Source organism: Paroedura picta, chromosome 3 (genome assembly GCF_049243985.1).
Source record: "Paroedura picta isolate Pp20150507F chromosome 3, Ppicta_v3.0, whole genome shotgun sequence".
Lineage (NCBI taxonomy): Eukaryota > Metazoa > Chordata > Lepidosauria > Squamata > Gekkonidae > Paroedura > Paroedura picta.
Window position 1 is genome coordinate 169,494,555 of NC_135371.1, and position 24,592 is coordinate 169,519,146.

General features: G+C 51.6%; 1 protein-coding gene across 1 annotated transcript; it reads right to left on the reverse strand.

Annotated features, from left to right (window-relative positions):
* Nucleotides 1–1,355: 1,355 nt before the first annotated feature.
* Nucleotides 1,356–24,592, reverse strand: LOC143833515 (leucine-rich repeat neuronal protein 1-like). Its single transcript, XM_077329424.1, has 2 exons — nt 24,456–24,592; nt 1,356–5,011 (listed from the first exon to the last, which is right to left on the reverse strand). Exon 2 carries the CDS (start codon nt 4,887–4,889, stop codon nt 2,376–2,378), a length of 2,514 nt encoding a protein of 837 aa, XP_077185539.1. The 5' UTR covers nt 4,890–5,011; nt 24,456–24,592; the 3' UTR covers nt 1,356–2,375.

The window sequence follows — 24,592 nt, forward strand, 5'->3', positions numbered from 1 at the left end:
GTTTAACCAGGGGAAATGGGTAGTTGAAGCTTTTTGGGGTATGGAAGTTGGCAACCTTATATTCTCAGGGTCCAAATTAAGCCCTGCGTCCCATTGGGGATAAGTAGGTCATTTGCCAGCTGCTGCCTCCTGTTGCAGCCGTCTCTGCTGTGTTGGAAGCCTGCAGTTGAGAAGCTGGCTGCTAAATTCAGGTGGAGGTGTGAAATTCAATCCCCACTTCTCTTTTGGACCCTTATTCATATTTCTGGGCTACAGGACTACAGGGATGAACGCTTTCAGGCTGACCTTCCCCTCTGCACTAGTGTCTAGACCGCTGAACTGTCTTTTCGTGGCCATTTCCCTCCTGCTGATAATATACATTATTTAATGTATTTATTATTTATTTATCATTTAGATTTACAGGCCACCGCTCTTGAACCCATCATCTTGGGGCAGCATACAGCATTATGGTGTGACCAATGAAACACATAAGTACAGTAAAAACAAGGTAAAACTACTAAAGCTAACAATAAATAACCTGCCCTGAATCGTCAGTTGTTGATACCCCATAAGGGGAAGGATGTCTTGAACTTTATACTGGGCTTTGCCTCTTTTCTAAAGGGTCTATGAAGATAGGTTGAGGGACTTGGGAATGTTCAGCCTGGAGAAAAGGAGGTTGAGAGGGGACATGATAGCCCTCTTTAAGTATTTGAAAGGTTGTCACTTGGAGGAGGGCAGGATGCTGTTTCTCCTGGCTGCAGAGGAGAGGACACGCAGTAATGGGTTTAAACTTCAAGTACAACGATATAGGAAAATATCAGGAAATAGGAAGATATCAGGAAAAAGAATTTTCACAGTCAGAGTAGTTCAGCAGTGGAATAGGCTGCCTAAGGAGGTGGTGAGCTCCCCCTCACTGGCAGTCTTCAAGCAAAGGCTGGATACACACTTTTCTTGGATGCTTTAGGATGCTTTGGGCTGGTCCTCCGTTGAGCAGGGGGTTGGACTAGATGGCCTGTGTGGCCCCTTCCAACTCTAGGATTCTTTGTGATTCTGTCTCTTTTTATCATTTACATCTGTCTATCAGCCAAGTTCACCTCGAGGTGCAACTGTGGCTCTGTGAGAGAACGTATTTTTGTATGTGTTAAGAAAGTGTCAGGTTCAGTCCCCTGACATTCTTGTTAAGAGGAGCTGGTCATAAGATGATGCGAAAGCCTTTCTACTGAGATTCTGGAAAACCACTGCCGATCACAGTAAGGTTCTCCAACATGGTGCCCACCTACATTTCCCTTGGTGCCCCCTGAGCTTTTCAGAAAGTGGGTGGGGCTTGTAATTGGCTGCCTTCATTCAAATGAAGAGCAGAGAGGCCGAGGAGAAGATCTCTGCTGGATCAGACCAGTGGTCCATGTAGTCCAGCATCTCATCTCACACAGTGGCCAGCTAGTTCCTCTGGGAAGCCAGCAACAGGGCATAGAGGCTGAGGCAATGAGAACATCAGAAGAGCCCTGCTGGATCAGACCAGTGGTCCATCTAGTCCAGCTTCTTGCCTCACATAGTGGCCAACCAGTTCTTCTGGAGGGCCAACAACAGGGCAGAGGGACCAAGACCTTCTTAACCTCAGAAAAGCCCTGCTGGGTCAGACCAGTGGTCCATCTAGTCCAGGATCCTGCCTCACACAGAGGCCAACCAGTTCCTCTGGAGGGCACAGATGCCAAGATCTTCCCTGGTGTTGCCCCAATTCACACAAAAACACCCCCCCCCCCCAGCAAGATCAAGATGGGAAGCCATGCTAGTCTCTGGAGCAGCAGAAGACAGCAAGAGTCCAGTAGCATCTTAAGGACTCACAACATTTGTTGCTTGTGTGAGTCAATGCAAGAGAACTTGGCCAGCTATTTCTCAAATGATCACTAGAGGGCAGTGCCTCAACCTTTTTGGTTTGTTTTGGATAAGCAATGTGTGTTCACCCTGAGGTAAAATGGATTCATTCCCTTACTCTGTGAGGCAGTTTCTTGGCCACTGTGGCTATTTCCGTCCCCAAGGAACACATCCGCACACTCTGAGCGTTTTCCAACTCAACAACTTTATTCAAAACTTTTTATTTTTTTAATTTCCTGCCCCCCAGGGGCTACACTGTCCCAGGGGCCCTGTCATCCACCGGATACTCCCCTCCCAGTTTGGCTACAACTACACAGTGAGGCCTTGGCTGAAAACACCCTCCCCGATACGGGTGCTCTCTAGGTGGTGGTGCGCATGGATGTGCAAGGGGGTACGGTGGGAGGCAAGGACATGGTTTGGGAAGGCCTGGAGGCCCCACTCCTATACCCTAAAATCTGTGGGAAGGTTTCCTGCCCATGGCTGGGGGCCAGAGGCATCGTGGGCCTGGCGGCCTCGTATCTTGTTCACGGCTGTTGCCATAGATACGTCTTGGAAGTATCGATTTGACTAGCAGGCGGCGACAGCAGAAGGGCGTGTCCTACGGCGGCAGGAGGCGGAGGCGTCAATGTGGGCGGGGCCAGTTGTGAGAGCGGCGCCATCGGCGTGGGCGGGTCCCCCTCAGCGTCCCACAAGCTGATCAGGGGCGGATAGACCTCGTTGAGCGGGATGGCGGCCGCGTGCTGCATGTACTTCTTCAGGGAATGGCGGCACCCTTTCTCCTTGAGCCGCCGCGAGGCGTAGAGAAGCAGGAGCACGGCGCTCAGGGCCGCCAGCAAGGAGCCCGTGACGGCGGCCAGGGCTGCCCCGCCAGCCCACCCGCCCATCAGTTCCACGGAAAGCGAAGCTTCCTTGGTGGTGACGTTGAGGCAAGAGCGCTGCGTGCGGGGCAGGTGCGGAAGGAATGGAGTAAAGGTGGAGGTGGTCGAGGGGTCCGTAGGAGGGGCCAAGGAGCCTTTGGAAGTTGCTGCAGAAAGCATGGATGCTAGACGAAACCTGGGAGTTGCTGAAGATACTTTGGGAGTTACCAGCGGCCCTGGAGAAGCGCCCGTGGTGGCGAAGACGGTTCCGAAAGAACTCACAGAAGATGCCGAAGAGCCCGTGGAGATGGCTAACGATGGGGGGACATTGGTGTAACCCCCAATCTCTGAGGCCTTGGGGACGGAAGACATGACGGTGAGGCAAATCTCATAACGGGTGGCCGGCTGCAAGTGGGTGAGGTTGAATTCCCGGATGCCCACTGGAACCCTTGCTGTGTAGCTCAAGTGGGGGTTATGGATGCGCATGGTCGCTGAGGACCACGGCGAAGGAGGAGGTGGCTGGGCAGTCACTGACCCACCACCGCCCCTCTCCTTTCCCTGCCCGTCTGAGAAGGACGTCATCCACTCCACCACTACAAAATGCGATTGTACCTTCTTAGCAAGGACCAGCAGCCGGGCTGGAGTGAGGGGTCTTTCGCTGATCACAGCGACGGCAACGCTCCGGCTGGTAGACCCCAGTCCGTTCCATGCCACGCAAGTATAGAGTCCGGAGTCTCCTGGGCTGATCGAGGCTATCTCTAAGGTTCCCCCTACCCTCAGGTGCAGTTTCTCTGTCCCTGTGGTTACTTTTTCCCCAGAGGGTGCTATCCAGTGGAGGTGCGCGGGTGGTTCTGAGCTGACTTGGCAATCCAAAGATACTGTCGAGCCCGAGGGTACCTCCAGCTGCTCCGGAAGACCCTTGGAGGAGATCTCTGGCAAGCAAGCTCCTACCATGCCATTTTTCAGGGCTTCCTGGAGTGGTTGCCCGGCAGCCATTGGAGGCGAGCTGCAGAGAGTACTTTGAGACTCGATCAGCCGTATGCCCCCTGTGGTTAATGGCTGCCAAGGCTCCGGGCAGTCGCAGCGCAGGGGGTTCCCGTAAAGACTGAGCTCAGCCAAGGCGGGCAAGGCATCTGTCACCCCTAGCGGGAGGAGACTGAGGGCGGCATTGCTAGCGAGCAACGTGCGAAGAGCAGGCACCTCTTGGAACGCGCCGGGGTGCAAGTAGGAGAGACGTGGGTTGTTGCACAGTTCGAGTTTGGCCAGCTCCGGAAGGTTTTCAAAAGCACCTTTGTGAATGTCTGTCAGTTCTTCCATGCCATTGAGGCTTAATTCCTCCAGGTGTAGCATGTCCTGGAAGTCCCCCACCCGTATCTCTGCGATAGGGTTCTTGTTGAGATCTAGGAACTTCAAGAGAGGCAGACCTTTCAGGGCCCCGGTGGGGACGTGCGTCAGGTGGTTATCAAAGAAAGACAAACTCTCCAGGTAGTCCAACCCTTGGAAAGCATCCGAGGGGATCTCCCTTAGCTCCATCCCAGCCAAGACAAGGCTGTGAAGCCGCCCCAAGGGCCGGAAGCTACCGGCTTGTAGTTGGGAGATGGGGTTCTCCCCGATCATCAGGATCTCCAAGTTGGGGAGGGAGAGGAACCAGCGGTGGTCGATGGCCCGGAGACGATTGGCGTTGAGGTGCAGCCGGAGCAGGCTGGTCAAACCGGCAAACGCCAAGGGCTCAATGGAGGAGATGCGGTTGTGATTTATGTACAGTTCCTCAAGAGAGGCCAGGTCACTCAAGCAGTGGTCGAGCAGCTCCTCCACCTGGTTTTCCTCCAAGTAAAGAGTAATGAGGCGGGAGAGGTTCGCCAGCCCGGCGTCGCTAATTCTGGAGAAGTGGTTCTGTGACAGGTCGAGCTCCGTCAGGTTGGACAGGTGCTGAAACTCCCCGTTGACCTTGGATATCTTGTTGCTCTGCAGGAGAAGGACCTGCGTGTCTGAGGAGAGATTGCCGGGCACGCGAGTCAGCAGCAGGTCATTGCAATCCACCGTGCGGGCCTCGTGGTAGACCGACTGGGGGGTGAACCACGGACGAGTCTCGCAGACGCATTGCGGGGGACAGGTGTGAGTTCCAGACAGCGACCCCTGCAGGAACAGGACCAACAGTACACAGAGTTGAAAGCGGGACATTGTGTTGTCCCCTGATGAGTCCCTTTGACCACCCAGAGGACTGGGGTGTAGCTAAGGGAGGTGAAGAGCAATTGTGATCTGCTCGATATTGATCTAGAGGAGTCCGCGGAGCAAGGACATCCCTGGAAGAGAGAAGAGAAAAGGCATCAGATCGGTATGCAAAGAGAGGGATCTCTATGGGGTTTTGACATGTCCAGACATTCCATGCACGATGTTCAGCCTGGAGAATAGGAGGCTGAGAGGGGACATGAGGGCTTTCTTGAAGTATCTGGAAGGATGTCACTTGGAGAAGGGCAGGGAGCGGTTCCTGTTGGCAGCAGAGGAGAGGACCCACAGTCATGGGTTTAAACTACAGCAGATATAGGGCCTCCCTCCTGCCCTCCTTTCCTTCCCCCGCTCCCTCCCTATAGGATAACATCTTGACCTCAGTGATTAAAACTGATGCAACAGTGTTAAATTGTGGGTTTATACAATTTTATATAATGATTTTCAAACCAGGTTTTATCTTATGAATCATTCAAACTTCTAGACTTTGTAAACTACCCCGAGACGAGCAACTGTGCAAACAAAGAAAACAAACAAACAAACAAACACAGGTAGAATGGTACCAGCTAAATATCAAGGGATGACAATTGAGTCGCAGTACTTTGGCAGTGGAACAGAATCATTGGATCATAGAATCAAAGAGTTGAAAGAGATCTCCTGGAATAGACTGCCTAAAGTAAGCTGCCCCTCACTGGTGGTCTTTATGCAGTGGCTGGACAGAGACTTATCCTGGATGCTTTAGGCTGATCCTGCATTGAGCAGGGGGTGGGACTAGATGGCCTGTCTGGCCCCTTCCAACTCCATGATTCTTTGATTGAAGTAGAATTTGGCAGCATGTGTCTATCCAGGGGACATACTGATATGGGTTCCCTTATGTCTAGAATCATAGAATCATAGAGTTGGAAGGGACCTCCTGGGTCATCTAGTCCAACCCCCTGCACTATGCAGGACACTCACATCTCTATCGCCCATCCACTGTCACCTGCCACCCCTTTGAGCCTTCACAGAATCAGCCGTCAAATGGCTATCCAGCCTCTGTTTAAAGATTTCCAAAGATGGTCTACCCACTATATACTATACTCATCAAAATCCATTTCTCAAATCTCCCCAAGTTCTTATGAATCCAAAATCTTCGTGAACCCCTGCACTTTAAATCCGAGTGGGATAAGAAGATGTGCAATTGTACAGAAGTCCCATCATTCACAGCATTAAATTCAGAGCCCTCTGTTTATATAACCCATCTGAACTCGAGATTTGTCTGAAGATGCCATTTTTAGGGCACTCATCACACACTTAAAAGACATGAACAAATTATAATATTGAAACAGAATAAGTAGATTTGGCTTTACTCATTGGACAAAAAGGTCACAAGAAGGTGACGTGATGAAAAGCCAGAAAGACAGTTTGCAGAGCCCTTCTCTGTCATTGGCTGCGTTGCTGTGATGTCACAGAAGCCTGGAAGTCATCGTTGCTCATACTCTGCCTGACCTCCCATGATGTCGCAGAGGGTGGCAGGACCTTCTAACTTGTCAGTGAGCTCACCAGCCATTTGCATGGAAAGCAGAAGTGAATTTCTCTACCACACAGCTGCAGAGAGCTATACCTTATGAACTAACATTAACCCCTGCAGGGTCAGAACTTTATGGGTGAAATCTGAAATAGGCCTTGCTTCTGCGCTTGTAGCAGCTGGCCTTGCTTCTCCCAGCTGGCCTTGCTTCTGTGCTTGTAGCAGGAGCTTGGTTTCCTGTAACCGCCATATGGAGCTTCTCACTGTACGGAAATAACAATTATCACTCGCTAATGACGGCGCATAAAGCTGCTGTTACGGGGACAGGAAGGAAGCTGTTTCAAATAAATGCCCTCCTTACTGAGAGCACAGCGGTTCCAGGCTTAGAAGGAGCTGTGGAAACTGGAAGGGCAGAGAGAGGACCCCTGTTGCTCGACTCAGTGGACGAACGTACGACTCATGTGCAGTGTGTACTTGATTTTTATTTATACACACACGGAGTTATCCTTGTAGGTTGCCCTTCCAACTGTTAGCCAGGGACGACCTTCCTTCGTTTCTGAGATCTGATGGAAGCAGCCTTGCCTTTGTTTTTCTGTTTTATCTGGTTTTTAGCTTGCATTTACGAGGTTATGTTTTTGACTTTCGGCGTTCCGCAGGGCCTGCAAAACGGAGCGCTTCCGCCAGGTCTGCGGTTGAGGCCGGGCAGCAAGGAAGATCGTGGCCCTGCCTACAGGAGTGGCGGTATCGATTTCCATCCACGCCCTCTGCTCACCCTTCCCCACCAGAAGGCATTATGGGTATTGTTAGAACTGGGATGAGTTTTTTGCCGCAGCATCTTATCGCCATGGGGCTTTGAATGGTATTAGTATTTCATGTGTTTTAAGGGGTTTTATGGGGGGTTTATACACACACGGAGTTAGCCTTGTAGGTTGACTCACGTGGCGCAGAGTGGTAAGGCAGCAGACATGCAGTCTGAAAGCTCTGCCCACGAGGCTGGGAGTTCGATCCCAGCAGCCGGCTCAAGGTCGACTCAGCCTTCCGTCCTTCCGAGGTCGGTAAAATGAGTACCCAGCTTGCTGGGGGGTAAAACGGTAATGACTGGGGAAGGCACTGGCAAACCACCCCGTATTGAGTCTGCCATGAAAACGCTGGAGGGCGTCACCCCAAGGGTCGGACATGACTCGGTGCTTGCACAGGGGACACCTTTACCTTTTATGGGGGTTTTATGCAGACATTGCAACCCGCCTTGAGCCTTTGGGGAGAGGCGGGCAATACATTGAAATGATATATAAATAATAAATAAATAACATTGTTTGTCTGGGATCAGCTCGTCTGGGAGCGGCAGGATAAAAATTTAATTAATTAATTCATCATCATCATCACCATCCAGGTTTGCTGCACTCCTGTACAAATTGGCCGCAAACGCTCAGGAGCAATCTGGACCCACGGAGATTCTCGCGCTGCCTTTTTAAAGACGACAGCAGGTCTATTCTGCTCAGGATGTGAACTGCTAGGCTCAGTAGGGGGAAAAAATTAGAGGGAACATTTCCCCCCAAACTCACAGTCTTCATGTACTTCCTAAACCAGCACTGGCGATGCCAGAGGATGCGTCTGCAGGGGTGGCCAAACGGTGGCTCTCCAGAGGCCCATGGACTACAATTCCCACGAGCCCCTGCCTACTGGCAGGGGCTCGTGGGAATTGTAGTCCATGGGCCTCTGGAGAGCCACCGTTTGGCCGCCCCTGCTTGAGAGGCTTCAGAGTACGCATTTCCCCATTCCCGATCTCTCCGGGGCTGTTGATGTGTCCCGTCTGCGCAGGGTGGGATTTGCGAGACATTGGCAGTGGCAGGGAGCAAGGCCTCCTGGGTAGCGAATGACCTAAATAAACCTCTCTGTGGAGCAGCTGGGGCCTGACATAGATTTCCCGTGGGGAGGGGGGAGGACATGACCTCCCGGGCCACGGGAGCTGGGGCTGTTCAACCATGCACTGTTGCCGCAAGGGGTGTGTGTGGCTTGCTGGGGGAAAGAGAGGAGAAATCAGGTCTAGAGCATGCGTTACGGAAATGGGACGCCCGTCCACCAGTGCAGTGCAGGGCCCAAGGGTCGTGGAGAAGGGTGACGCCTCTTTAAACTGCAGCGCTGGGATGGGGGGGGGGGACACGGGGTTGCAATTTCTGGACAATTCACAGAGATTTGGGGAGGACGGAGTCAGGGGCTGAGGAGGAGAGAGACCTCAGTGGGGAATAATGCTTTAGAGCAGGGGTAGTCAACCTGTGGTCCTCCAGATGTTCATGGACTACAATTCCCATGAGCCCCTGCCAGCAAACGCTGGCAGGGGCTTATGGGAATTGCAGTCCATGAATATCTGGAGGACCACAGGTTGACTACCCCTGCCTTAGAGTAGGTGTGGCCATACTGTGGCTCTCCAGAGGCCCTTGGACTACAATTCCCATGAGCCCCTGTATTCCATGGGCATCTACAGAGTCACAGTTTGGCTACCCCTGCCATGGAGCCCACCCTCCAAAGCAGACAGGGGATTTGGTCTCTGCCCTCTGCAGCTCGGCTGGAATTCTGGGAGCTCTCCAGGCCCCACCTGGAGAGTGGCAGCCACAGGAGCAGCACAAACCACCAGCAAGGAGCGACTTGACTTCAGGGGGAGCTTCAAGGAGCAGAAAGGTGCCCCTGAAGTCTGCTCACGGCCCCAGCAGCTGGGGAAGCGACAACCGGAGGCCAAAACCGACGACCCTCCGCAAGGGCAGAGTAGCCGAGGCTCCCCTTCGCTGCCCTTCCGCCGTCCCCGAACTGGCACCGGGCCCAGACGGTGGTGCGCTCCAGATCCTGCCGTGTGAGGCGGAGCATGAGCTCATTTGCACAAGGAGGGCCGAGAGCGGAGCCGGCAGCCAAACGTCGTGAAGGGGAGAGCTAAAAATAGAGAGATGTGTCACAGAGCGGCAGAGAAGAAGGGAGCAGCCTGCAGACTCCGAGGGGGGCTTGAGAAGAGGCCTGGCATCAGGGAGGGGAGGGAGGGGGGGCCACTCCGGCGGAGCCGTTGATCCAGAACGGGCACGACACCCATCCTGTCCTTGTCCTCTTGGATGGGTGCTCCCCATGCTGTGAGCGTGGGTGTGCGGAGGAACATCTGCTTGCAGCCGAGGCCCGCTGCTGCAGACCCCGCAAAATGTTTGAAGAAGAGCTGCTTTTCTTATACCCCGAAGGAGTCTCAAAGCGGCTTCCTATCGCCTTCCCTTCCTCTCCCCACAACAGACACCCTGTGAGGTGGGTGAGACTGAGAGAGCCCTGAGATTAATGAAGAAGAAGAGTTGGACCTTATCTATCACTTTTCTCTGCCCGAAGGAGGCTCAAAGCAGCTTACCCTTTCCTGTAAAAGCGGCTTACCCTTGCCTTCCCCACAACAGACACCCTGTGAGGGAGGTGGGGCTGAGAGAGCTCAGAGAGAACTGTTCTGTGAGAACAGCTCTAGGAGAACTGTGATTGGCCCAAGATTGCCCAGCTGCATGTGGAAGAGTGGGGAATGTTTGAACCCAGTTCTCCAGGTGGTAGAGCTGCTGCTCTATAACTACAACACTGAACTGCCACCTGAAGATCTGCAATTTTAGTTGTTCTCCAGGTGACCGAGGAGATCATTCGTAAAAAATATGATGAAAGAATGTCTTCACTTGAACATCATAGAAATGGAGTGAGTAAAAGAACTAGCACCCTGGATATAATCCAGTTTCGCAAGTCTTCCTCAGCTCATTCACCAGTTACAATCAGTTACATATGACCACGCAAGTTTAACTGAGTGCATAGTCTCTTAAATAGGAAAGAAGGGTCACAAAACTGCATGTTGGGAGGGTCAGGACTCCCAGCCTCCCTTCTAACTTCTGAGGTCTTGCCTCTAGGTTTCTTGCTGCCCAGGGACTGGTCATTACGGGGACCGTTTACTGTCTTGTGTGCCTTTATTGTCCTTTTCTAGGTGCTGTTGTCTTCTCATACTGTGGCCAAACTACAATAGGCTCTATTTAGTCATTTTAGCTTGATTTGGTCTAGAACCCACTGATTTGTCTCTTGGCAGCCCAGAGTACCCATAAGTCTTTCACGTTGTCCACTGTCTGATCCCTTTTGACTGGAGATGCCAGGGATTGAACCTGGGACCTTCTGCATGCCATGCAGAGGCTCTGCCACTGAGCCAGGGCCTCAGACCAAAGTCTTTCCCATCCCCTCTGGCCTGGTCCTTCTAACTGGAGATGCCGGGGATTGAACCTGGGACCTTCTGCATGCCAAGAAATTGCCAAGATATTGCTCTACCCCTGAGCCATGGTCTCAGGTCAAGGTCTTTCCCATCACTTACTATCTTAACCATTTTAGCAGGAGATGCTGGGGATTGAACCTGGGACCTTCTGCCTGGCAAGCAGATGCTCTACCACTGAGCCAGGGTCAAGGTGTTTCTCACTACATACTGCCTGCTCCTTTTAACTGGAGATGCCAGGGACCATCTGCATGCCAAGCAGATGCTCTACCCTTGAGTTGCAGCCCTTGGATCGCTTGAAGGCTGAGTCTTGGCTTTCGAAGGCCACTCACTGGCTTAAGAGGTAACTAATCTGATTTAAAAGTTTTCAGATAGGTGCCTCCTTCCAGAATCAGGAAATTGCCTTTCCTCAGCCTCTTTCCCAGTTGATTTGCTCCACCGGTGTGCCTCTGTGCATGCTAAAAGCATCCGGTGTGTTGCCTTCAACGACCATCAACCAAACAAAGCGCTGTGATCAGATGGGTCGGAAGGCCGATCTATCCCTTTAAGTAAGAGATCGAGCCTCTCCACCCACTATTGTGCTTGCCTTTCGTTGTCCGGTAATGGCCTGCCCTTATCGAGCACAAAGCCTTGGCTTCTGATAGCCAGAGTGGACCAGATGCGAAAGCAAAACACAGCTCTTGCGGAGAAGGATCGGAGGCAAGGGGGTTTTGGCAGCAGCTTCCCCATAACTCTGCCATGTGTCAAACGGCACCTGCCTCATGCCAGGAGCACTGCGCCCGCTGGATCGCCTCCTTCTTTCCAATACCTCCTAAATAAAATTGCCAACGCACAGCCATTGGAAAAGGGTCAGCTGAGCGTGGGCCTGGCAGAACGGCTGGCAGCTCTCTGGTTCGGAGACGTGGCCTTCTGCAAGGTAATGAACGCAATTAAGCTCCTCCACCACGTCCCCTCGAAGCGAATGAGTCAACCGGCAGGTTTGCGGTTGGATTCTCCCGTCTTTTTAGAAATGCTCTTATGTTTCGCAGCTCCAAAGCCAGCCCCCCCCTCCCACCTTGTGATTAGTCTTTTTCTTTCCCTAGGGGATGTCTGCCTGTGCTGATCAGCCAGGGGTGAAGAGGAGACCTTCGAACTGGCGTGGGGAATAATACCCCATCCTTTTACGTGTGGAAATATGCAGTGTGGGTTTCTAGTGGCGGGGAAGTAAACAACACCCTATTACGGGTCTACAATTTCGTCCGGTCTTAAAAGTTAAGCAGGATCAACCCTGGTTAGTGCTTGGATAATGAAGAAGAGCTGGTTCTTTGCATCTGTTTTTTTAAAATTCTTGAAGGAATCTTAAACTTCATTAGTCTTAAAGTTTCTACTAGAGTCAATCTTTATTCGGCAGCTTCAGAACAACACTGCGACCCACTTGAATCAAAGGCCAACAGGACAGTTATTGCCCGGTGCCCAGAGCATGTGGAAGCTGGGCATCGTGAGGGTGAGAGAGCTCTCAGAGAACTGCTCTGTGAGAACAGCTCTAAGAGAACCGCGACTGGCCCAAGGGCACCCAGCTGGCTGCAGGTGGAGGAAGAGCAAGGGAATCAGGCCTGGTTCTCCAGGCTTCTGCTCTTTAACCACGCCGGCTCTCCCTCCAGCTGGTGGCTGGAGATGGCCTGGGATGGCGATTGATGTTTGGGAGATAGAGACAGGTCTTCTTGGAGAAAATGACTGCTCTGGGAGGTGGGTTTTCTGGCATTATACCCCACTGAAGTCCCTCCCCGTCCCCAAACTCCACCACCCACAAGCTCCACTCCCCCCAAATCTCCAGGTATCTGTCACACTTGGCCCACTCTTACAAGAATCTGGCTTCATGGATTGGGACTTAAGGGGTGGCCTTTGGGGGCTAGGGTTGCCAACTGCCCTGGCGAAAAATGTCCCGTCTCTTTAATATTGGGTCAAGCAGACCCGATTCACCTCCCGGCTATGGAAAGCTTCAGCTGTCCCTTCCGCTGTCTTCATTAAAGGGACAGGACGCCGTAATTGGCACAGCTCCGGGGGCTGTAGGCAAGGGCTGCCTCTCTGCCACGTGGATGCTTGTTCTCGTTTCCCCTCTGCGCCTCTGACAGTTTGGTGCCGGAGGCTTATGAATATTAATTGGGGCTCCTGAATAATTGATTTTCACTTCCCCATCAATCCAGTCCCTTAGCTGACCCTCTTCTAGCAAAACAGATCGGGCGGTGCGACTGTACGAATTGAGCTTGTTTAATGGGGGCTAGCACGGCGCTGGCTTTGTGTACATGTCATGGGCAGGGTCCAGTGGCGTGTGGGCATCCGTTTGCTCTGGGCTTATTAGCATGTGTAACCGAGCACAAAGGAAGATAGGGGTGTTGTGTTTCTGTGAGTGTACAGGACAGGGAATTTGGGGCATGCTAAGGCAGTTGGGGAGGCTACCCCTGGCCGAAATCCTCTCTTCTGCTCCATGACTCGAACGACAAGGCCTTTGTCTTTCTATCTCAAAAATTGCATATTTCTCAACCTATGGTCCAGTATTGTCAGGGGAGTGGTTAGGCCATTCCTCACCTTCTGGCTCTCTCGCTTTCATCTGCCGCCTTCTTGCACTCTGCATGCCTGCTTCAGATGTCAGAAGAGAGCAATGTGCTTTACACGTGACTCTCTTTCACCTGTCAATCAAGACAGGCAGCCAATCACCTTTTGCAAAGTTTTAAAGGGCCCGCAATGCCAGCTAATTGTTTTTAAAGTAGAACTTCTCCATTGAAATGCCTATGCATCTAATCATAGATGCATAGTGCTTTTTATGATGCCACCCCCTGTGGAATCATAAACCTTGAATCCTTTAAAAATTAATCTCATTTCCGATTCAGGGGGGAGGCTTTAGAGAGAAATGCTTTCTTTTTTAACTGGGAGGGGGGAGGGTTTTTTTTTTTTTTTGCCTGCATGATTGAACGCCTATTTGTTGCTCCATGCAGTTTGCTTAAAAAAAAACATGTCCTGGGGAGAAGGGAGAGGGAGGCGGGTGCAAGGGCAGGCATTGGAGACGGAGATAGCACTACTTCAGCTCCACACATTTTCTTAGCATGTAGCCTGCTGGTTGCTCTCCTGTAGCTTGTGCTTTTTAGGTTGGGGAATCTACTTTATGCGATTCCCCCAGCTAGCGCTTTAAAATGGAGGCTGTAGCTACCGGTTTGCTGCTTGGACACTGGATGTTGGCGACGTTGTGCAAAACGCCAGAAAAATCTGCATCTGCACAAGGTGAGCATTTCACTATATTTATCGGGTGCGGAATGGCCCTCAATATTCCCCATAGTCTTTTCCACTGAAGATACCAGGGCTCAAAGCTCAGAGCTTCTGAATGCCCAGCTGATGCTCTACCACTGAGCCACAGTCCCCTCCCCATACCAAGACATCCAGATCACCAGAATAGGGTAAAGAAGGATGTGAGTATATTCCTTGAAAGCCAGTGGGTCCTTGAATGTCCGCGACATTTCAGGAAAAGTGGCCAAGCTTCCACCTTTCCGAACTTAAGCCACCAGAATCGCTGCACGTTATTTTGTGCCACTCATACTGAAAAAGAAATGATAAACCCGCCAATTTCTCTTCTGTGGCTGCTTTTGTGTTGCCATGGTAGGGTACCTTGTTCTACACGACAGCGCGGCCGTTGCTATCCAGGTGTTTTGACCTTGCGCAATTCAAGGGCTTGTTCTGGGGTGTAATGCAGGAGGCATTTCAGAGCTCCCGTCATGCTTGTTCATCTTTATATCTTGTTCTTTGCCTCTCTTTTTTTTTTAAGGATTTAGAATCTCGCTTTCTGCGCATAATGCGCCTCTCCAAACGTCCACTTGCGCATTGAAGGTATTGACATGCCCGTGCCTCTGCGTGCTGGGCTGCTGCCTTTGTGTGGACGTCCGCTCTCATTGGACGAACGTTTCTGGACATTCATTTGCTGGACGTCTGCCCAGTCCTGAGCATGCCTGGCCCGGGCAGGGACAATTGGCAGTTTCCTTGTTATTTTTCCAACTGTTTTAAGAGATGTTTTATGATGTGACTTGTTGCATAGGGTTTTATTATTTTTTTCTGTGAACTGCCACGAGCCAGCTTGCTGGGAGTGGTGGCATACAAGTCTAAGCAAATTAATTAATAAATTAATAAATTAATAAATTAACAAATTAACAAATTAAATTAATAAATCAATAAATCAATAAATCAATAAATCAATAAATCAATAAATTAATAATATTTCCGCTCGTCTCTGACTTGGGCAACAGCGATGACAAACTTTTGGTTTTGAGTCCAGGGCCACTTTAAAGACCAGCAAAGTTTCATTCTGGGTATAAGCCAGTGGTTCTCAACCTTGGGGTCGGGACCCAAATGGGGGTCCGCCTGGCCCCTTTCCAGGGGTCATCAGGTTGCCCGCCGCGGCAGTGGGTGGCGGGCAGCGGTGGCGGTGGGCAGCAGGCAGAGGCGGGCGGAGCCATGGCAGTGGCTGCCTCCACACTGCCTCAATTGTTGCGCGCATGCGCATGCACGCCACCTGTTGCACACCACGCGTGCGCTGCCGCCACCGCACCAGTGGCCGCCAAATGGGGTCGCTGCGAAGGTAAGGTTGAGAACTGCTGGTATAAGCTTTCGTGAGCGCACACACATCTTGTGTGTTTGAACGCACCCGGATTATTCTATCTGAAGAAGTGTGCTCGGACACAAACACTTCTACCCAGAATTAGACCTTGTGGGTCTTTAAAGTGCCCCTGGACTCAAACTCTCATCTGTTGCTTCAGACCAACCTGGCTACCTGCCTGCATCTTTCTTCTTCTTCTTCTAGTCATTTATGACATATGCCTCCCTTCCTTGACAAGGCACACAACACAAATATAAAATTTAAAAATGCAATTGCAATCTGAATTGACTTCCCCACATAAAAAGGAACTTGTGATCAAGGACGGTGAACCAGTATGCCCTGCAGTCTGGGGGATGTGCCCAGCAACTGCTGACGAAACCGGACTGCCTTTTTCCTATTGGTGGACTGTCCCCCACTGAGGGCCAATTGTGGCCCTTGCTCAGGATTCCACCCCCCCCACACACTTCAGTCCTGCTGTGAAACTGCAATTGAGTGAGGCGAGAAATGCATTTCTGTCTCTGTCTTTCTGTTTGTCTGTCCGCAACATGCATGATTGATCCACCTTTCCCTGCAGGCTGATGTAGCAAAGCAATCTTCCCTGATTGGTCAGGGCGTCAGTTTAAAGACTTCCTGGTTCCCAGTTGCAAGGCTTCCCTCCCTGTTTTCAAGTGACTGCACTCCAGAACCCCACACTTCCCTCAGCAGAGATTTGCCTCATTCTCTGAGAAGCTGCTGCTAGCTCGGGAGTCAAAAGAGAAGAAATAAAGCACTAATGCCGGCTGGACTTCACCCGCCTCCCTGCTCCCTTGCCAGTTCAGGAAAGGTAGTTCAGCTTGGTGACCACCGCTTTCCTCCCTGCTGTGAGCTTCCCTAATCCAGTACAGAACGTTTTCTGTTTCAATTTTGGGGGGGGGTGCAAAGAGGCAGGCAATGGCAAACCCACCTCTGTTCACCTCTCTTCTTTAAAAGCTTATGCAGTTGCCTTAACTTGGCAGGGGGTGGGGTGGGGTCGATCCTTCCTTGTGGAAAAAGGCCGACAAGGAGGAAACATGACGACCGATAGGTAAATGGGGTCTGTTTGACTGATCTTAAACTGATCGCAGTCCAGAGATTTCACTGCCCAGTCATGAGACTTGATGTTTCGGACCAGATTTGCCCTGATGCTAATCCACAGGAAGAACAGCTGCCGGGAGACATTTCTGAGCTTAAACAGTAAGGTCACTGGAGGGTATGTCTGGAAGGATTTGGGATCTGCAGCGGAAAGCAATAACCCCACATCAGCGAAAGCTGTTCAGTCCCTCTCCTCCTCCAATTTTTCAAAGCTGCCTTTTGCTGCTCCCCCTCCTGGTGGTGGGTGGGGAATCTAAAAGCCAATGATTCAGAACAATTCCTGAGAGATGGGGAATTCTGGGGGATATTTGCAAAGCCCAGTGGATCCCTGGACCAATACCCGTGTCAAGTCAATAGGAGTTCAGTGGCATGTGAACAGCTTTTATTCTTGCATAAGCTCTCTTAGTTCAAAGGGTGACAACTTAAAACAAACCCAAATGGAAGGATTTGAGGGGCTGGAGAAGATGAATTTCATAGTATCGGATTGTATTTGTTGATACGATCTCTGTATTATTGGTTTATTGTTCTGGCTGTGTTGTCTCCCTTGGGCCCATTGTGGTGAACAAGGGAGTGGATATTTAATTTAATTCGTGTATTTAATTCAACCATACCCCACCTTTCTCCCCAATGGGGTCCCAAAGCGACTTCCAGCATTGTCCTCTCTTCCCTTCTCTCCTCACAACAAACCTGTGAGGTAGGAGAGAGAGAGAGAGAGAGAGAGAGAGGAGGGTCATCCAGCAAGATTCCAAGGCACACATGCGGATTCGAACCTGGGTCTCCTAGATACTAGTTCAACATTTTTAACCACAACACCATACTGGAGAGATCTTAGCTAAACCGACCAATATGATTTTAAAGAAATTTCTGGGAAAGGCGGCTACAATTCCTCGTTGACCTCAGCTTTCCCCGATTCTGAATTAGGGTTGCTACCTCAAGTTGGGGCCTGGGGAGCCCTTGGAATTCCAGCTGATCTTCAGACCACGGAAATTAGTTCCCCTGGAGAAAAGGGCTGCTTTGGGGTAGGGACTCTGGGGCCTTGGACCCCACTGAGGGCCAGGGATGCCCGCCTCCAGGTGGGGCCTGGGGATCCCCTGGAATGGCAGCTCCTCTCCAGACTGCAGAGCTCAGTTCCCCTGGAGGAAAGGGCTGCTTGGGAGGGGGGACTCTGTGGCCTTGGACCCCACTGAGGGTCAGGGATGCCAGCCTCCAGGTGGGGCCTGGGGATCCACCGGAATTCCAGCTCCTCTCCAGACTGCAGAGATCAGTTCCCCTGGAGGAAAGGGCTGCTTGGGAGGGTGGTAGAGTCCAGGCTCCAGATAGGACCTGGGGATCCCCTGAAATTACTGGTTTTGAAAGTGGACTCCATGGGTATTATGTCCCACTGAAGTCCTGGTATAGGGATGCCAGCCTCCAGGTGGGGCCTGGGGATCCCCTGGAATTCCAGCTCCTCTCCAGACTGCAGAGATCAGTTCCCCTGGAGAAAAGGGCTGCTTGGGAGGGGGACTCTGTGGCCTTGGACCCCACTGAGGGTCAGGGATGCCAGCCTCCAGGTGGGGCCTGGGGATCCCCTGGAATTCCAGCTCCTCTCCAGACTGCAGAGATCAGTTCCCCTGGAGGAAAGGGCTGCTTGGGAGGGGGGACTCTGTGGCCTTGGACCCCACTGAGGGTCAGGGATGCCAGGCTCCAGGTGGGGCCTGGGGATCCCCTGGAATTCCAGCTCACCCCCAGACTACAGAGATCAGTTCCTCTGGAGAAAGTGGCTCCTTTTGGAGGGGGGACTGCATGGCATTGTACCCTAGTGAAGTTTTCCTCCTCCCCAAGCTCCACCCTCCTCAGTCTCCGCCTCCAAGCCTCCAGGCCAAGATTCTAGGATACCTGTCCCCAGGTGGGACCTGGGGATCCCCCGGAATGCCACACCTTTGAAAGCATCCATTTTCTCCGGGGGAACTGATCTCGCTGGAGATGACCTATAATTCTTGGAGATCCCCAGGTCCCACCTGGAGACCAGAATTACAACTGACTCCAGGTGGCAGAGATCGGTTCCCCTGGAGAAGACGGCTGCCGTAGAAGGTGGGAAGGCGGAGTCAATGGCGTTATAACCCACTAAAGTCCTTTCTCTTCCCCAGACCCCGCCTTCCTCCGACTTCACCCTACCAATCTCCAGGTATTTCCAAACCCAGAGTTGGCAACTCAAAGTTGTTCTGAAGATGACATGGACGAGTGGCGAATAACATTGTAAGCCGCTTTACATATCCGTTAGGGTGAAAAGCAAGGTATAACTCTGGATCCATTAATAAGGGAATGAGTGGAGTTGTTAGAATATCGGACTAGGTTCTAGAAACCCGAGTTCAAATCTGCACAGTGCCATGAACCTTGCGCTGGTCCTGTTCTCTTAGCCCAGCCTCTCTAGTAAGTTCGTGGTGAAGACAAAATGGGGGCTGGATTTGACCTCCAGCTGCCCTGGACACTTGCTGTGGCTCCCAATTTATCCCCGCGAGCATTGACTGTCCCGGTTGGTCTTTTAGTGCCGATTGACTGATTTTATTTTCAACAGCATCTCATTGTTGGGGCTGCACAATGATTTCTTGTTTATTTGCGAACAATCGCCTTTGCCTGGAGCCCTTCGGCTAGAAGGACTCCCAGCGAGGATCCTAATAAAGAGATAAAAACGGTGTCACGCAGAATGAGAACAAAGCGGAGAACTGACTTGGGTAATCAACTGTGCAGGGGTGGCAGGGGAGGGGGATGCATTAAAACAATAAGCAGAACATTATACTCAATTGCTTCAGAGATTAAACGGTGGCGCTCCTCATAGAACTGGGCTGGCTGTTGCTACTTCAGGGATTCACGTAGTCTGTATTGCTCCGGAAACAATTCATTAGGACATCAGAGAAACCATATTGGGTTCAGGCCAATGGCCCACCCAGACCATCATTCAGAGTCACACAGTGGCCCAAACCCAGGTGCCACCAGGAGGTCCTCCAGCGGCTTTAAGAACATATGAAACGCCATATTGGATCAGGCCAAAGGCCCATCCAGTCCAACACTCTGTGTCACACAGTGGCCCAAGCCCAGATGCCACCAGGAGGTCCACCAGTGCCTTTAAGAACATAAGAGAAGCCATGTTGGGTCAGGCCAAGGGCCCATCCAGTCCAACGCTCTGTGTCACACAGTGGCCCAAACCCAGGTGCTACCAGGAGGTCCACCAGTGCCTTTAAGAACATAAGAGAAGCCATGTTGGGTCAGGCCAAGGGCCCATCCAGTCCAACGCTCTGTGTCACACAGTGGCCCAAACACAGGGGCCATCGGAGGTCCACCAATGACTTTAAGATAAGAGAAGCCATGTTGGACCAAGCCAATGGCCCATCCAGTCCAACGCTCTGGGTCAACAATGGCCATAACCCAGAGGCCATCAAGACGGCCACCAATGACTTAAAAAGAGCCCATCAGGAAATCCACCAGTGGGGTGAGAACTCAGGAAGCCCTGGTACTGTGGCCCTTTTAAGCACCAAGAACTCTGGAGCTTCACTGCTCCAGAGTGTTTGGTCTGTATATTGTGGTCACTCATGGAACTCTGCTCTTAAGAACATAAGAGAAGCCATGTTGGGTCAGGCCAATGACCCATCCAGTCCAACACTCTGTGTCACACAGTGGCCAAACCCAAGGTGCCACCAGGAGGTCTCTTCCAGCAGGGCCAGAACTCCAGAAGCCCTCCCACTGTGGCCCCCCAAGCACCAAGAATACATCACTGCCTCAGGTAGAGCATTCCATCTATACCTTATGGCTAACACCCACCTCTGCTCCAGATTTTTCTCCAATCCCCTCTCGAATCTATGCTTGTAGCTGCCACCCCTTTCTAAAGCAGTGACTCCCACGTGTCCTTGAGAAGAAGTGCTTCTTCCTTGTATCTGTTCAAAGCCTACCGCTCTTTCATGGAACGCCCACAAGTTCTCGCCTTGCGAGGGAGGGAGAAAAGGACTTCTCTCCCGACCTTCTCTATCCCAGGCATAATTGTTGCAAGCCCCTCTCATGTCACCCCTCCAATTGTCATTTCTCCAAACTAAAAGAGTTCTAACCTCTTTAAGCTTCCTTCACGGAGACGTTGTTCCACCTCCTTAATGATTGTTAGTCACCTCTTAATTCCATCTTCAACCTTTCTGGGTAGCTATTTATCCAATAGCGATTGATTTTCACAGCGGGGAAAGTTCTTCTTGCTCTTTTCCTCGCATTTTTCTATTTGAGCCTCCTCTCTCTGGCTGGCCCCTAGGTGGTCTCGGGGAGTATGGATCTCCTCTTCCACACGCATCTCCCCTCCCTCCCCAAAGGCGTTGTTTGTTCGTCAATCCCCCCTCCCCCTGAAGCCCAACTTGGATGCCTGCTTTTCAACTTTCCCTCCTGGATCCGGCCTCCTCAGCTCCATCTTTCCCGCAACCTTTCTGATGTATCCACGAGACACGGGTGGTCTTCTCTAATGGAACGGAGACCTTGAAATGGAACTTCCCCCAAACAAGGGCGTAGGGCAGTGTTTCTCAATTCTTTTAATGTTGAGAACCCCCTGAAATATTCTTCAGGCTTCGAGGAACCCCAGAAGTGGCGCCATCATGCAGAATAAGGTTGGGAAGCAGAGCTGTGGACATGCCCACTCAGGCCCCCTCCCCTCCAGGTCATTAGCTTGAGGCTGACTGACCCAACAACATCTGCTGGTCCCCCCCTGACATCTGCTGGTCCCCCCTTTACACGGCTAAATATGACCTACCTAAGGGTTCTGTTAAAGTTGCTATCTTGGTTGAACAATGTTCTGTTGAAATATCCTAGTTGAAATGTTATATGTTATGTTATGATTGTTATATTTGTTATGATGTTCCATGTAATTACCCCATGATGTTTTGTATAAACTGCCCAGAGCCGTATGGAAGGGCGGTATAAAAATCTAGAAGAATTTGGTTCTTATATGCCACTTTTTTCTACCCGAAGGAGTCTCAAAGCGGCTTCCAATTGCCTTCCCTTTCCTCTCCCCACAACAGACACCCTGTGAGGGAGGGGAGGCTGAGAGAGCCCTGAGATTACTGAAGGAGAAGAGTTGGTTCTTGTATGCCACTTTACTCTACCCGAAGGAATCTCAAAGTGGCGTCCAATTGCCTTCCCTTTCCTTTCTCCACAACAGACATCCTGTGAAGTAGGTGAGGCTAGGAGAGCCCTGATATCACTGCCTGGTCAGAACAGCTTTATCAGGGCAGTGACTAGCCCAAGGTCACCCAGCTGGCTGCATGTGGGGCAGTGCAGAATTGAACCCGGCTCGCCAGATTAGAAGTCCGCACTCCTAACCACTACACCAAGCTGGCTCTCTAAATAAATAAATAAATAAATCACTGGCCATTTTTTTGGGGGGGGGGGAATCGGTTGACGTGACCACATATGGGCCTATCACCCCATAAATATTTAACAAATTTTAAACATGTATCGAAAATTAATTAACTCCCACCCACTGGGGAAACCGTTCCGGGGCCGTCAAGAAACCCCAGGGTTTCATGAACCCCTAGTTGAGAAAGCCTAGAGCAGGGGTAGTCAAACTGCGGCCCTCCAGATGTCCACGGACTACAATTCCCAGGAGCCCCCTGCCAGCAAACGCTGGCAGGGGGCTCCTGGGAATTGTAGTCCATGGACATCTGGAGGGCCGCAGTTTGACTACCCCTGGCCTAGAGAGATCTGTCACATTGTGACCGGGAGGAGGAAAGGGGCACTCGGTCGGAAACTGATGCCGAATCGAGGAAGATTTGACCAGATGGTCTAATTCCATGAAACCCAAAAGAGAGGGTTAAAGGAGCAGGTTGCTGCTGGGCGGCCCAGGGGTCATCGTCCTTGGCCACCCGTTGAGAAAGCTCAACAGAAAACCCACTAGATAGGTCACGCTTGTTTGCTTGTTTGTTTCCTTTGAAGCGGATGAATTCATCCTGATAAAAGCGAGTCCTTAGCTAAGCGCCGGTTTTGCCCTTCATGGCCTGCGAGGTGACTTCTCTAATGTGAAATTAGTTCCAATCCTGCACTATTAGAGGACGGAACAGAGATAAGACATACGGGAGGGGGCTCCGGTGAGGGCCACAGAAGTTAAGGACACCGTCAGTCCTGCCCAGTCGATGGGTTTTGACTTCCATCCTCTTTCAGAGCTAGGGAACAAGGTAGGCCAGTGGTTCTCAGCCTTCCTAATGCCGCGACCCTTTAATCCAGTTCCTCATGTTGTGGTGACCCCCAGCCATATAATTAGGCAAGTGTTCTTTCACAGAAATTAAACCACAACTGACCCATGGCGTGAAGATCCATTGTTCAGGATTGTGTGTAAATTGTTTTTTTTTTCCTCTGGGGTTTCTCAGTTCAGTTCTGCCTCTGGTCCCACCATGCCGATCTCGCTCTTTTCCGCCGCTCCTGACAGAAAAACGCTCTCTCTCAATCTACCCCGCAAGGCTGTTGTGTGGATGGCATCCCCCCCCCTCGGCAGCACTGCTTCCCCTACCACAACCCCTGTGAAAGGGTCATTCGACCCCCAAAGGTGACCCGACCCCCAGGTTGAGAACCACTGTAGGGGATGAACCATGTAGGGGATGGCCACAGTCCTTCACAGGACCTGTGTTTTCTTGTAGCCTCTGGGACACAGCTGAGAAGTCCTGTCTACTATTTTATACCTCATAGAAACATGGAACTGGAAGGTACCCTGAGGGTCATCTAGTCCAACCCCCTGAACAATGCAGGGAATTCACAGCTACCCCCGCCCACTCCTCCAGTGACCCTGGCTCTATGCCCAGAGGAAGGCAAACTAAGTCCAAGATCTATGGGCCAATCTGGGCTGGAGGAAAATTCCTTCCTGGCCTAATAGCAGGTCCTCCTCGAAGCGATCCCTGCAAATCTTGCAGAGTTTGACCCAACTTCGGAAATTCTGCCCAGGCCGACAGCTTTCTTTCTCCCATAAAAATTGCTTCTATGACTGAATTTCTACCGTAAAGCACAACTCAGACACTTCTTCCCTTAGTGCTATTAGAGTCCGTGGTGGGTGAGGGTGTGCCGTTGCATTAACCGAGGCGTACAAGACGGCAGAGTTCAAATGCTACCTGTTAAATTTCGGTGCACTTCAGCGCACACCGAGGCTGCACACTTAATTCTAATGCACTTGGAATGAAACCAGGGGCTTCTTTTGACGGCTTCTGCATGGGCTACGCAGCCCTGATCCCGTTGGCAGTGGGCGGGGAGGACAGGTTTGGGTGAAAATTAAGTCAAAATGCAGCTGTTTGTTATATCAAGCGTGGCTGCGGCACTATGCTCGTTTACACGGGAGTAAGCCCCACTGAACACAATGGGGCTTTCTTCCGAGCAGGCATCTCTGCAAGGAAAGTTGTACCAGATGGGACCCTTTGAAGGATTGAAACCTCCTAGGTTCCCACCCAACCTTGATGGCTTTGATCAAGGTCCCAAATCATGTTTGCCTAGCCCCCTTCCCACTTTGGTGCTCGGACCGAATCCAGATTGCCTCAATCCAGATCGAGCAGTGTCTGTCACGCATGGGAGAGTGACTAAAATTACCCCTACGACACTCCCCCCCACCCCTGCCACGACCTCTTTTCTCTTCTGACGGAAATCGGTTATTCCTGAGGGTTTGATCTGATTTCATGTCCTAGCAGGGCTGGCATGTAAAGCAGGCTGGAACTCCTACCTTGTTTCCACCAGTTTCATGCGAGGAATGGGACCTCAGGGGCTCTGAGAAGGTGTATTAGGAGCCAGAAACACCCAGACTGTATCCTTGGATCAGGAATGGGAAGGGGGGAGGGGTGCAGATCCCAAAGGGATGGGAGGACGGGAAAAGGAAAGAAGAAAGTCCCCAACGGGCTGGAAAGATGACGGAGGGGTGCTGAGGAATTAGGTCAGTACAGCGGGTGAGAGGAAACCAGGGAAACTTTCCGCCTAGCTGCTTCCCCCCTCCCACCTCCTGCATCCCGTCTCCCCCGGCAACCGCATCCCAAGCGCTGGAATGTGGTACCCAGGCTCACTCACCCTCTGCTTTGCCTGCAGCCAAGCTGGCCTTCGATGATGTCTCTCTCGCTGGGGTTCGGAATCCAACTCCTGCTGCCTTCTGTCACGCTCTGTGAAGTCTCAGATTTTGGGCAGGGGGGGGTATAGGGAGAGCGCTG